General features: G+C 36.6%; 1 protein-coding gene across 2 annotated transcripts in view; it reads left to right on the top strand.

The window, feature by feature from the left end:
- Positions 1-14,250, top strand: part of HLTF (helicase like transcription factor) — a 34,835-nt gene extending 20,585 nt beyond the window's left edge. For both annotated transcript variants that reach the window (XM_027875953.1, XM_027875952.1), the window contains 8 exons: positions 876-1,055; positions 2,520-2,644; positions 3,376-3,554; positions 6,431-6,556; positions 7,026-7,138; positions 7,404-7,584; positions 11,177-11,257; positions 12,095-14,250. In XM_027875953.1, coding sequence (XP_027731754.1) covers positions 876-1,055; positions 2,520-2,644; positions 3,376-3,554; positions 6,431-6,556; positions 7,026-7,138; positions 7,404-7,584; positions 11,177-11,257; positions 12,095-12,247 — 1,138 coding nt within the window. In that variant the 3' untranslated portion in view covers positions 12,248-14,250. The remainder of the gene's footprint in view (positions 1-875; positions 1,056-2,519; positions 2,645-3,375; positions 3,555-6,430; positions 6,557-7,025; positions 7,139-7,403; positions 7,585-11,176; positions 11,258-12,094) is intronic.

Here is a 14,250-nt window from a genome sequence, read left to right as displayed (position 1 = left end):
CAGATTATAATTATATTTATATATTGTATATGTTTATGTACTTATAATTCCCTCTTTAGCTACCTTTGATAGGTAGAGAAGGTCCAGTTACTGAAGGTCTTTAAGCAGACACTAAGTGACTACTTGAAGAGAGGAAAAGAAAGGGTCACAACAGGGAGAAAGGATAAGAAGAAAAAAAGTGGTAAAAAAGAAAAAAGTGTAAGTGAAATAAGAAAAGAGAATAGATTGCCAGTTGTTGTCATTAGACATTTTATTGTTTTTTTGTTTTGTTTTTTTGCAGACATTTTATTGAATAGGCACAGTATGCTAGCATTAAGTATCATCTCTGTTCACAAGAATTCATGGTCTAGTTTTGGGGGTAAAATATATATCTATATGCACATAACAATACAAATAGCATTTGTCAAAGGAGTGGTATAAAAATAACTGTTACATTATTTTAGAGGCACAAATCAAATAGAATGTGTTGAAAATGATGGGCATTCTCTTATAATCAAGCTACGTACAAAAGTAAGATATGTATTTAGGATGGTGCTCATGTCATAGGGAGGCAATGAGGACAGGAGAGAAAAAAAGCCAGAATAAAATAGAATTTAAGAAAAAAGAGTAGTAATAGAAAAATAGGAAAGGAGTTGAAAACAAAAAACACCTAAATGATCAAGCCTAGAGAATAAGATAAGTTGGTTTTTTAAGAATTTACCAGATGTCTAGGTTCATAAGACCTTCAGTGACTTTTAAGTTGGTTAAAATTTCAAATAGAAATAAACTAAGTATATAAATTTCCACTAAACTGCAGTGTATATTTTTGTCTTTATTATGAAGTTGTGTATCTGAAAGCAGTGAGTTGTACGTGCAATTCTTTTTATCTTTCCTAGGCGTTTACAATCCCTAATTAAAAATATTACCCTCAGAAGGACAAAAACAAGCAAAATTAAAGGCAAACCTGTCTTGGAGTTACCAGAGCGTAAGGTATTTATTCAGCACATCACACTTACTGACGAAGAGAGACAGATTTACCAGTCTGTAAAGAATGAAGGCAGAGCTGCAATTGGCAGGTATGGAAAACCATACTCAAAGAACACTAATTTTTTTTTTCTTCAAGGTTTTATAAAATCTGGGCATGGTAATATTAAAGGACTAAAATGATGACAGTGATTTTCATTTTTATAATTGAAATATACTATGAACCACAACATCTAGTAGTTAGGTGATCCAGTGGTTAGAGTACTGTCCTGGAGTCAGGAAGACCTGAGCTCACATCCAGCTCAGATACTTACTGTGTAGCACTGGGCAAATCACTTAATCTCTGACTCTCACTTTCCTCACCTGAAAATGAAGATAATAGCCAAACAACATTGCTCAGCATCGGGTTTGGCACATAGTAGGTATTTATTTTTTTCCTGCCTTGATCTAATTTGAGCATTTCTGCTCAACATTGGAGTTGGGATAGTGACTAGATCTGTGATTTCAGGAGTGTAGAAAGCTCCTTTGGAGATACTCTGTACCTTTGCTTCTTTGCACTGAACACCCATCCAATAGCCAATATGTGTCATTGGTGGGACTTGAACTCAAATCTTCCTGTTTCAGAGAGCATATTCTATACACTGTCCAAGTAGCTTCTCCTCTCACTTAGAGATCATCTAATTGCTTGAAGGTTTTTCTGACCTCAAGCCTAGATTGGCTTCTTTGCATTTTCCATCTGACAAAGAAAGCATCATGAGCTGTAAAAGCTGACTCCTGAGAGGTCACAGCCTACCTGGCCAAGAGGCCTGGCCTCCTCAGCAGTGCTCAGCTCATGGGCACTAAAGCAACCCTTGAAAATGGGAATGCCTTTGGTGCTTGAGAAAGATGGCGAGATCACCAGGATAGTCTAGTGGGCAGGCAGGAATAACGGGCTAGGATTTGAAGGAGGCAAGTGCCAAGTAAAATGATGAGGCTGGTGCTTTGGAAATCTCTTGAGATTTCCTCCAGAATGGACTCTGTGATGCTGTGACATGTAAAAGTGAGATGATGATGATGATGATGATGATGATGATGATGATGATGATGATAAGAGGAAGGAAGAGGAAACAGAAGGCATCTGAGTAAAATGGGTTCTGAAAGTTGTAGATCTTCTGTGAAGTAAACCTAGTGGAAAGAATGTGGGCTTTAGGACCTGGACGTCAGTTCTAACTCTGCCACTGATTAACTGTGGGGCTTTGGGCAGGTCACTACCTGTCTTAAAGTGCACTTAGTTCTCATTTGTAAAAGTGAGATTGAGGTCTCTTTGAGCTCTACCTTTATGCTTATGAGCCTATGAGATAACGAGGCCAAAGTGACAATAAATGACTGAGGCATAGTGGAATTGGAGGGATCTTGTATGGTTGAGGAAGTGTGTGTGTGTGTGTGTGTGTGTGTGTGTGTGTGTGTGCGCGCGCGCGCGCGCGCCCACATTTAGGCCCTGTATGCAGAGTTTGTGTGTCATTCAACCTGCAGTGGCTTCATAACGTGTTGTGTTTTGGCTTTCTAATAATCTTTAGGTATTTTAATGAAGGCACTGTGCTTGCACACTATGCTGATGTCTTGGGCCTTTTGCTCAGATTGAGACAATTATGTTGTCATCCTCATCTCTTTACAAATACAGCATCTTCCAGCAGTCCCTCAGGTTAGTAAATTTGATTGGCTTTACACCATTGTAGTTCTTCAGAATCAGAATTCTTTAGGTGACCATTTCATTTTCCTTATGAAATACTGGTTATGATCATATTTTGTTTCATTTTTCTTGAATGCACAATAGACCAGAGTATATAATTTAAATATGGTAACACATTGGAGCTAAGTAATGTATTTGAAAATTTTTTGCAGAGGCATATTGTAGATGAAATGGTATTACTAATGAAGTTTTTCTGTTTTTGCTTAGAAGATCCTCCTCAGGGTTCAGTATTTGGCAGTGTTGTTTAAGTTGAAGAAATACTTACTGGCTTTGGACTCAGGCTTTGGTTTCAAGTCTTTATCTCTTACCTGTAGCCCCTAGTGACCATGAGCAAGTCATTTGACCTTATTGGGTCTCAGTTTTTTCCCCACCTACAAAATAAGGGGGTTGCAGTAGATGGCTTCTGTGATTCCCTTCTTGCTCTAGTACATAGGATTTGCCTTTCTCTGAATTTTTCTGTAGAGTAGGTTGTGCACAGAGAGAGGTTCCTGTGTGCAGTATATTTTATTTGTACATTACCTAGTTTTGGGAGTGCTGTTTAGTGTTGTTACATTATCTGATTTAAATAATAGACCCAATCTGTGAAGTAAGATAAAGTGTACTCTATTAGTGGAAATTAACTTTTTCAGTCATCAGGAGTAGCTATGTGTAATTAATTTGTTTTCTATACCCAACTGTGATAGGAGATGATACACCTGAAGAACTACGAAAGAAGTTGATTAGCAAGATGAAGTTAATTCTGAGCTCTGGCTCAGATGAAGAGTGTGCAATTTGCTTGGATTCTCTAAATATTCCTGTGATAACACACTGTGCACATGTATTTTGTAAACCATGCATTTGTCAAGTAATTCAGAATGAGCAGGTTAGTTTTTGCTTCTTTCCTACTGAATTAACCAGGTGATAATTTGTCAAAATTTCATGTAAATCGTTTTCCTAGAGAATGAAACAATATAATTTAAATATGAACCGTTCATACTTTATCATTCTAGCAAAATTCAGTTTAATTCAATTAAGCAAATATTTATTAAACACTTTGTGCAGAGTATTGTACTAGAATTGGGGCATAAAATGTTTTGATAATCTCTGTTCTCATGGAGCTTATATTTGGTAGGGAAAAGAAAATAAATGTTTTAAAGAGGTGAAAAATGGTAGGACGTGAGTTCCAAGAGGATGATGGGCTAAAGATGGTTAGGGAATCCTTTATGCAGAGCTGACACTTGAGGTGGGCTTCAAAAGACTGCACAGGAATTGAGCAGATGAAGGAGCCTGAAGCAAAGGTGTGGAGACAGGAAAGGGCAGATTTACATGAGGAATAGAGGGTATTTTTACATCACTATAGTTTAACCCTTTTCCTCTCCCTCCCCAAGAGTAACAAATTATATTTTTTATGACCAAGCAGAAAGAGGGGAAAAATCAGCATAACTGGTGAATACATCAAAGGCTGAAATACGTACATTGAGCACCATTTGTGGTCCACCTCTGCCATTAAAGGAGTAGTGTTGGGAGTGTCTTCTCACATCTCAAATTTTGTACCAATGCTGTTTTTTAGAATTTTACAACATTCAGTTTTGACTTTTTTTGTATTTGGAGATTCTGTCTGTTTACGTTGTTTTGTTCATGTATATTCTTGATTTTATTACTTCACTCTGTACCAGATCATGTCGGTATTTCATAATTTTTTATATTCATCACAGTCATCATTACTTACAGCACAGTCATGTTGCATTATATTCAATTTGCCCTAGCCACTTTCCAGTCAAGGAGTATCTAATTTGTTGCTAATTGTTTTATAACAACCTCTTAGGTGGTTTCCTGGCTTCAAGTCTGTCCGTTGTCCAGTTCAGATACAGCTACCTATCATGGTGCCAAAATGATGTTCCTAAAGAACAGGAATGACCTTTCCTGTAAGGTCCAAAGTGAACTTTTCTGTTTGTTTTAAAGCTCTTCAGAGTCTGATTTAAACTACTTCCTTTCCAGTTTTATTGTATATTACCACGCCCCATTTTCTTCCCCCTCCCCAGGTTTTCATGATCTAGCCAAACCTGCCTTCTGCAGCCTTCATTTCCAGGCTGAACCTTTGCATACATAGCTCGTCCCCCATACTGCAGTGTGCCTCCTTCCTCATTTACCTGTTAGAATTCCTAGTTCCATTCAAAGCGTAGCTCAAGAGCTACCTTAGATATGAATCCTTTCCTGATGCCCCATATCATCCTTTGGTTCTTGTATATGTGTTGTATTATTTGCATGTGTGTTGGGTTTTTTTTTTTGTTTTCTTGTTTTTTGTTTTTTTGCTTTTTGGTAAGGCAGGGTTAAGTGACTTGCCCAGGGTCACACAGCTAGTAAATGTCTGAGGCCGGATTTGAACTCGGGTCCGCCTGACTCCAAGGCCAGAGCTCTATTCACTGCGCCAACTAACTGCCCAGTGTGGTTTTTTTAAATAGAAATAGGCTCCTTGTGGACAAGGATGAGTTCCTTTGTGTTCCCAGCACCTTGTACCTAGTTGACACCTAATACATTTGTTTAATCCAAGTAGGGATATCTTACAGTCACAAGTACAGGTCTGGTATTCACAACAGCTGACATTTATGTAGAGTTTTTTTGTTTGCAAAGTATTGTTTATCTTCAAAAGCAGTACTGGAGTGGGTACTATAACTATTACCTGTATTTTATTTAATTTATTTATTCTTTTAGTTATTTTAATATTTTTCTTTCAACTTAATTACCTGTATTTTAGCTGAAGAAACTGAGGCTTAGCCTTGCGCACAGGATCATCCAGTTAGTAATGCAGGAAGTGGAATTTGAGCACTGTTTTCTTGGGACTCCCAAGTCTGTCATTCTTCCCATTGCACTGAACTGCCTCTGTACACAGATGTGAAAGGTGACAGTGGAAGCCAGGGAAGTGAAATCGTTGTGAAGAGGTGGAGCAAAGCTAGGAGAACCATGAGAATGTGGCATCTGTGAGGGCAGCAGAAGGGATCCAGAAAGAAGAGTTGTGTCAAATGCAGCAGTATGGCTGAGGACTACTGAGAAGGGGAGGGAAATCAGGCTGCAGAGCAAAGAAGGATAATGGAAATGGAAATATTTTCAAAAAATTCTGGTCTTATCACTTAACCAAAGTTCTTACTTTTCAGTGGCATTGATCTCTATTCAGTATTCTGTTCTAAAAGTAAAAGTGTCTTATTAGAAAAATGATGGTTAGTAATGTCCTTACATCCAGATTCTTTTATTTTGCTAAAAATTTTCTATGTAAGATACTTTAAATAAGTGGTTCTTTTAACTGGACCTATGGATACAACCAGCTTTAATCTTGTAGCTTAAAATAAAATTTTGCTCATTCTTAGGTAGGTCTTAGTAATTAAGCAAACAGCACTTCCACTTGAATGAAAAAGTTTGTAAGATTTAACAGACCTCAGTCAGTTTTTTTACTTGACAAAATTGTTTTGACTGAGTAGCTCTAATAAACATGTACCTTTCAAAACTATATAATTGTTTTTTGAAATTGAGTGTTTGAATTCCGGACTAGCCTGTGAAATTTACTTATCTGCCCTGTGTTTACTACTTCAAAATCTTTTGCCCTACCCCCAAACTAATACAATACCTTTATCTTCATATTAATACTAAATATTCACTTCTCAGATAAATAGCCTCGAGGGCCTAACAAAAAGAGGGGAGGAGGGATGGTATTAAAATACCTTCATCTTTTAGGAATGTTCAGAGCTCTAATGTTTTGTTTTACAGCCAAATGCAAAATGCCCTTTATGCAGAAATGACTTACGAGCAGAAAATTTGGTAGAGTGTCCTCCCGAAGAATTGAACTGTAGTGCTGAGAAAAAGACTGATCTGGAATGGATGTCCAGTTCAAAGGTAATTTTCAAAAACTTTGATAAATGTATTACACATACAAAAACATTTGTATTTGATTCATTTGCACTTGAACTAGGAGATTAGTACAGTTTTATCCTGTCATTCAAATGCTTCTAATAAGTAGTAAGGGGGGTGGGGGTGGGTGAGTTTTTGTTGGTTTTTGGTGGACAAAGACATAATTTATTATACTTAGATTTCAAGTATTAGTTTCTAAGAAATAAAACAGTGAAGAAAGGGTAATTATTCTGTTTCAGTTTTCATACTTACTGATGATTTTTTATTGAAAGAGAAAGTGTGATATTAATGAAATATTAGACATTTGGAGAGTTTTTGAAATTAGAATAAATACCAAAGATCTTTGCTTTCCATTTGTAACTAAAGCACTGAACTTTCAGAGTAATTTTAACAGCATAATTTTTACCAGTTCAAAGTGGAATTTGATGGGTTACATACAATTTTGTTTTTTCAGATCAATGCTCTAATGCATGCTTTGATTGACTTAAGAAAGAAGAACCCCCAAATCAAAAGTTTAGTTGTTTCACAATTCACAACTTTCCTGTCTTTATTAGAAACACCACTTAAGTAAGTTGAACAGTGTTTATCACTTCTAGTAAAAAGATTTTAAGTGTTTTGCTGTATGAAATTTGTATCAGAAAGACAGTATTATGTACCCATTTTATATATTTTCTTTCCATATAACTTTTGTACAAGTTATAATTAGAAACTTTTTGTAACAACATAAAGTACTGTTTTAAATCCTGAACTTATCAGAAAAGCCATATGTGCAAATAATTACTTGACTGTTGTTAATAACAGTCCAGTAAATGTTTTTCTTATTTTGTTAAAGAGCATCTGGGTTTGTGTTTACTCGTTTGGATGGCTCCATGGCCCAGAAGAAGAGAGTTGAATCAATTCAGTGTTTCCAGAATACTGAAGCAGGATCTCCCACAATAATGCTTCTTTCTCTAAAAGCTGGTGGAGTTGGTTTGAATCTCTGTGCAGCCTCTCGAGTATTTTTAATGGATCCAGTAAGTAATCTTAGAGATCTACATGACAGGGACATTTTTTAAACAAAATTATAGAGGAAGCACCAAATATTTTTATTGAGAAGGTAGTGATCAAACCTTTCAATTGTAGAATGACTCTTCATTTACTTAGTTTGTCTAATTGCAAAATACCACAGGGGCCTCAGGTATTAAGAGACTGGCTGCATTCTCAGCACTTAAATGGTACCTTAACCATAACAGGTGCTTAATAAACATTGAATGTAATAAATGCATGTTGACTGTTTGATGGATTAGGAAACAGGCAGTTAGATGACTCACTAAACGTTATGAATTGGCCGGGCCAGTTAAGTCAAATAACTTTTCAAGAGCCTTCTAAGGGACTGTTTAATTAAAAGTAACCAGTGGAAACAAAGTAACACTACCATAAAAACTGATTGAGGAAATTCAAAGGTAAGGAGGGGTTTTACAGGAGTTTCATCATTTATAGAAAGAATAGTTGAGTGAAATAGAATTTCTTAGATGGAATTTTTAAAAACTAAGCTAACTCTTTAAACATCCCCAACCTTATTTTGTTCTAATAGTACCATAGATTTCAAGCTAGAACTGACTCTAGAGGTCATTTAATTCACCCCACCCCACCCGTTATAGGAAGGAACCTGATACCTAGAGAGGTTGTACCTTGCTTGGGTTTGCACTGGGGTAATATGTGGCAGAATGGTATTTTTGAGCTCATGACTCCAAAACTAGTGCCCCTTCCACAGTAATAGTAAAAGCATCTGACCTTTATATAGCACTTGAACACTTTGCAAAGTATGTTATACAGATTATCTCAGTAGAGCTACTTAGGATAAACCCATGAAGTATTACTTATTGTCCATCTCTTGCAAATGAGGAAACTCTGGTTGAGAGAGGTGAAGTGATTTGCACAGGTTGCACAAGCTGGCAGCCAGTGTCCGAGGCAAAGATTACGCATAGAGCTTGATCCCCCCTACACCTGCTGCCTCCCTGAGATCCATTTTATCTCTGAGAACCAGAACTCTTAAAATTCCCCTGACCGCAGTACATCCTTCTTCCTCTTAATCTCATCTTCATCCTCATTTCTAGTTTTCTAACCTTACTCCTTTCTCCGGGTCCCGTGGTTTCCCTCGTGGTTTCCCTCGTGTTTTCCCTCGTGTTTTAAATGGCAACAATAAGAAATCTTATAGGTTTAGAGGTCATGATAGGGATGTTAAAAACAATAACAACAATATGGCCACCTGTTAAAGGGTGCTCAAGTAACACACCTACCTTGGCTTATGGCTTCTCAACCCTGAGTCACCAACCCTTTACTTTGCTCTTGAGTATTGAGCAGTGCCAGAGGACAGTTAACAATGACTTTCTGCTCTGGTTGCTACTCTGTATGTACTATGTGTTAATGTAGGTTTAAAATAATTTAGTTAGGCACATATTTTAGTGGAAAATAGAGAACAGTTGTCAGAATGGCAAAATTATGTAAGGAAAACCATGTTTGGCAGTTAACTTTTGGTAAAAAGTCACAAAATTGTTTTGATTTCTTTTAATTGTCTAGTCTCCTAAAATACGCTACTCACCTTTTAAAGTTCTTTTCAATTCTTAATGAACATGGGGTTAGAAACAGATGGTTTACTGAGAAATGCTCAACATAGGAAGTTAAATGTGTTAGAAGCCCATCAGATAAAAATGAGACATCAATTTTGTGAAATATCTAGACAAAGATAGCAAGAATTTGCAGCCACCAAAATAGAACCAAATTAAAATGTAATTGGCAAATGTTTAACAAAATAAATAAAAACACAGTGCAGCATAGATAATGTTAATTTTTAGTTTTCTGAGCCAGTGTGTAGCCTTTAAGGATCCCTTTCTATTTGAGTTTGACACCATTGACCTGGAAAACTGGCTCAAAGAGAAACAGTTTTATCCTGTATAGATTCATCTGACTCAGATGTATAGTAACAAATCTAACATGTGGCCATAGGATTTTTATATTCCTAGACAAAAAAAAAAAAAACCAAAAACTCACCTCTATATTGACTTTAAAATTCCTCCAAAAAGGAGTAAGAGAAAATAGTCATAGAAAAAGGCAAACAATCTTCTCCCTTCAGAAAGCTGCCCAAACAGGCATGTCTTTGAATTTTTCTGTTTCTGTTCTAAAGGGAACTCTCCAACTAAATTGTAGCAGTAAAAGCAAAAACTAAACAAAAAAGGGGGTGTCCAGAAACTAAATGCAGACCAGGAAACAGTACTGAACACTCACCCCCAAACGTTTGTTAGTACTTAATGAGGCATAGCTTTTTTAAAGAATGTAATACTGGTTTTCCTAATGACCACCTCTGATCAGCCACAGTCAGATGTGTTGGAACTTGACTCTAACATAGTGATGTCATTTGGTCCACTTTGAGAATGAAGAACAACAGTCATACCCCTAGAAATGTTATAAATGTATATGTTTACGTAAATGTGCATACATACTTTCATATGCCATGTATGAGAACCTCTGCAGATTAACAGATGTAAGAGGTCAATTGTAAGAGAATTCTACAGTGAATAGAACAGTTACACAGACATAAGATAATAACCTAAGAAATGCCATGTTGGCCCAGCCCTGCTTTCTATCCAGTCCATTTTCTGGTATGGGCACCTTGTGATGTTTTGTGGAAGGGTGTGCTGTCAGCTTCAAGAGGTCTTCAGGGAGAAGCCCCTGAAAGCACCTAATATCTGTTCATCATATCTCTAAAGCCTTGAGCATATTGATGTTACCAAACATGATCATACACTCTTTGGAGAGGTGGCCAACTGTTGTGGGAAGAGCAGTGGGGTCAGGAATCATTTAGCTGCATGTCCCGTTCCCCCCCCCCACGTGGATTATGTGATCCACCACTGGCATGTCCCCTGACCTTTCCAAGATGCAGTTTCCTAGTCTGTTAAAAAGGGTTGATCTGTCATCTAGACTGAGGAGGAGAAACAGGAGTCACTAATTCATACAGAAAGATTCTGACAGACCACAATATTAACTTAGTTTTTGTTTTCAATGTATTTTTATTTTTAAAAATATTTCTCAGTTACATTTTACCCTAGTTCAGCATGTACTCAGGGGTCTTGTAGGCTGTGTGTTTGACACCTCTGACCTACACCATGCTTCTTCATTAAACTATTCCATCTATAAAAACTGGAACTTTTAAAACCCCACGCCTTTACCTTTAACTTTCCCCTATTTCTTGACTCCTATTGACGGTTTTTTTCCCTTAACTTTCTTAAGTGTAGTCACTTAATTCATCAAGGTGTTGAGGAACAAATGAGATAACAGGTGCAGAGTGCTTTGCAGACCTTTAAATTTAAAGCACCGTCCAGTGTCAGTTACAACAATTCATTGTACACAACAGCACATTAATTTTATCTTGATGCACTAGGTTAGTTAGCGTGTACGATAATAGGTATGAAAGGAATTGTACACTGCAGAGATTAATGTGTGCTAGAAGCATGAGGTAGGTTTTGCAGAAGGGCTGGAGTTTGAATTTGACCTTGAAAGATGTGGGTAAGAAAAGAAAAGTAGATTGACAGCGATCAGAACGAACTATTCTTAAAAACGTCTTCCCAGGCCTGGAATCCTGCTGCTGAAGATCAGTGCTTTGACAGATGCCACAGACTTGGCCAGAAGCAGGAAGTGGTCATCACAAAGGTCTGTTTTTGTCCAGCTTATTGTTTCCTTAGTCTTTAAAAACATACATACTGTGTTCAGAGGATCATAACGCCCATTATTTAGTGTAGTGCACTGAATTGGGGCTCTTGGAGAGTTTGCTCCTTTGAATATGAAGTTGTTTTTATCAGACATCATAGTTACAGTTTGCTTTCTGCCTTAAGGCCAAGTACTTAGTTGATAGTAAGAGAATCGTATTGAGTAGTAGCATGAAGAATTAATTCTCAACTTTCTAATTATGGTGCCATAAATAGAAAAGGGGAGGAATATCGTAATTCCCAGTTTCTGCAGTTGGCTGTGTACGTTCCATGTGATTATAGGATCACAGATCTTGAGCTGGAAGGAAACTTCACACGCCCGCTAGTCAGTCTGCCCCATCCCATTTAGTTCCCTCTTGGCCTTCCTCCCCCATTTTACACCTGAGGAATGAGGTCCATGAGTAGAGATGATTTGCTTAAAGCCACACAGCTGGTCAGAGACACGATTTACTCGTCTTCTGACTTCAGAGTCAGAGTTCTTTCCTTGTACCATGCTGCTTTCTTTGCCTTTATGATGCATAGCTTAAAGTTGTGAAATATTTGTGAAAAATCACAACGAATTTTCTGCACTAGAAAATGTTTCCCCAACTTTTGAAAAATGATTTCATTGTTTCTCAGATTGACTGTGGGAGCTTCAGATTTTGATTGTGTATTTGCCTTAGAAGCATCCACATGATGCAACAGTTAAACATTTGATAGAGGATCTGCAATGTTTTGGTTTCATGTTAGTGAATTTAGTAAGTGTGGTTTTTAAAATCCTTGTTTGTTTTTATTTTTTAAGTTCATTGTGAAGGACTCTGTGGAAGAAAATATGCTGAAAATACAGAACAAAAAGAGGGAACTTGCTGCAGGAGCCTTTGGAACCAAAAAGCCTAATGCTAGTGAGATGAAACAAGCCAAAATTAATGAAATCAAAACTTTAATTGATTTGTAATTTGTATGGTTTTAGGCCAGGTGAGTTTAACTGGTCAAATACAGATTTACAAAATCTTTGGAAGAGGTAATTTGGAGCCTGCAATTTGTGTCTTTCTTAAAAAGGTACAGAACATCTTTATTAGTGACAAGATAATTGACATGTTATCTCTTCTGAATCTGAACTTGTTCTTAATGATAGTTCAAATAGCAATAAGTACTACTGTGTACAGTGACCTAAAATAATTTTATGGGAGAGAATTACTTTAGTATTCTACTTTCATAATACCCATCCTAAGTATTCTTAAACTAATTCCCACCAGGTACACAGCCTTTTCACTTTTGACAGAATGTCAGGCCTTTTGAGCAAATAAGTTGTTTTCTATGTTGACCTCTTATTGTTATTCGCTCCAGTCTCCTCGATGTGCTTTTTTTTTTTGATGAAATAGATTCAAATTATCTCTCTAAATTTAATTCCCAAGATTGAAATATACACAGAATGTGTAGTGAATTGATTCATTGGTACTTTATTCAGAACCAAATTGTATGAGAGGCCAAAGTGTTGGGTCAACAAATTAATTTTATGTAGTTAAAAAAAATTTAGAAGCTGTGTTATAGCAGTACATTCCCCATTATAGTCAAGTAGCACTATATGAAGTGTTTAAAATGTATCTTGGTACTTAGGTCATACATACAGGGAAAAAAAATCATTCCACCTTATTTGATTTGACAGTTTAAATTATGGAAATGCTAAAAAGAGACATTTCTGTAAGTAGATAGTTTTCACTCATGAAGCTTTTTTGAAAAATGACTTTGTAAACTTTTCTAATTCTGAAGTCTGCTTGGGTGTGTGGTTGAACTAGATGGCCTGACCTAATAAGGTCCATTCACCTCTAAGGTTCTGTGATTCTATTAACATCTTGGTCCTGATTCCTCATAAATCTCTTGTGCATGTTCAAAACATCAGAACATTTGGAACTTAAAAAGAATTCATTCTCATATGCCCATAGAAACCCAGTCATCTTTATTACTTTATGTTAATAAGAAAACTATTAATGGTTGTCACAGAATTCCAGATGGTCCTCTGAGTGCTATTTTAAAATATATATATAAATTCAGTGATCAGGTTTAGATAGTCAGTGTTACTTCCATATGGAAATAGTTTAGAGAATGTATTTTTTTTTATGAGAAAAGATGCATTAATAACTGTGATGAGAAAAGATTCATTTTTGGTACAGATGTAAAAGCACCTTAGATTTTACTTATAGTATTTGGTGTCACCTGACTGAAAAGCAGGGAACATTACGGGCAGTTTAAAATTGTGGCATATGTGTTTTAAGGTTAGGAGTAAATCTTCCCTAAAGCCTAAATTTAGAATTGACTCATGTCAGGTATGCTGGCAGCTAAGCTTGCGTTTTCCTATGTAGTTTCTTCTACCATTGTTAAAAGCAATTGATTCATACCAGATGAAACTAGGAGCTTTGTGGCACGTCTCCCTGGGTCGGGGAATGGGAGTTGGGGGCTGTATCCTTAACCTTCAGGAGCTGCTTAAGGAGCAGACTGCAGAGAAGCTTTACTGATCTTTGGCCATAGAAGCTTTGGGCAGTTAGAAATATAGCTCAGAACCTGAATTTTCCTACAAACAAAATTGGATTGACTTGTACAACTCCTTCTCCCTCCGAGTTTCTGTAAAGTTAAGAAATCCCTTGTCTCCTTTCCCAAACATTTGCTGAGTTTCTTTTCCCTCGTTTCCAGTATTTATTTTGGTGAGTTCTTTCAAAAGTACAAATATTTCCTTAATGTATTGTTAAAGAAAATATGCAAACTACTTTGAAATTTGGGGATGGATACTGGAATTTTAACTTAAGTTAGTGCTGTGTTATGAGCCAGTTTGAGTTTCTGTGATACAGAAGAAGCTCACTGTGAACAGTTTTGTTGTAAAAGGTAGATGCTATGCCCTATGCATTTGTAGTCTGGATTGGATTTCTGTGTTACATTTAAAATCAATAAAAATGTTAGAATTAA

The sequence above is a fragment of the Vombatus ursinus genome, unplaced genomic scaffold, assembly GCF_900497805.2.
Source record: "Vombatus ursinus unplaced genomic scaffold, bare-nosed wombat genome assembly UNPS02014810.1, whole genome shotgun sequence".
NCBI lineage: Eukaryota > Metazoa > Chordata > Mammalia > Diprotodontia > Vombatidae > Vombatus > Vombatus ursinus.
Note: the sequence above shows the minus strand (reverse complement) of the source record. Positions and strands in the feature narration are given on the sequence as shown.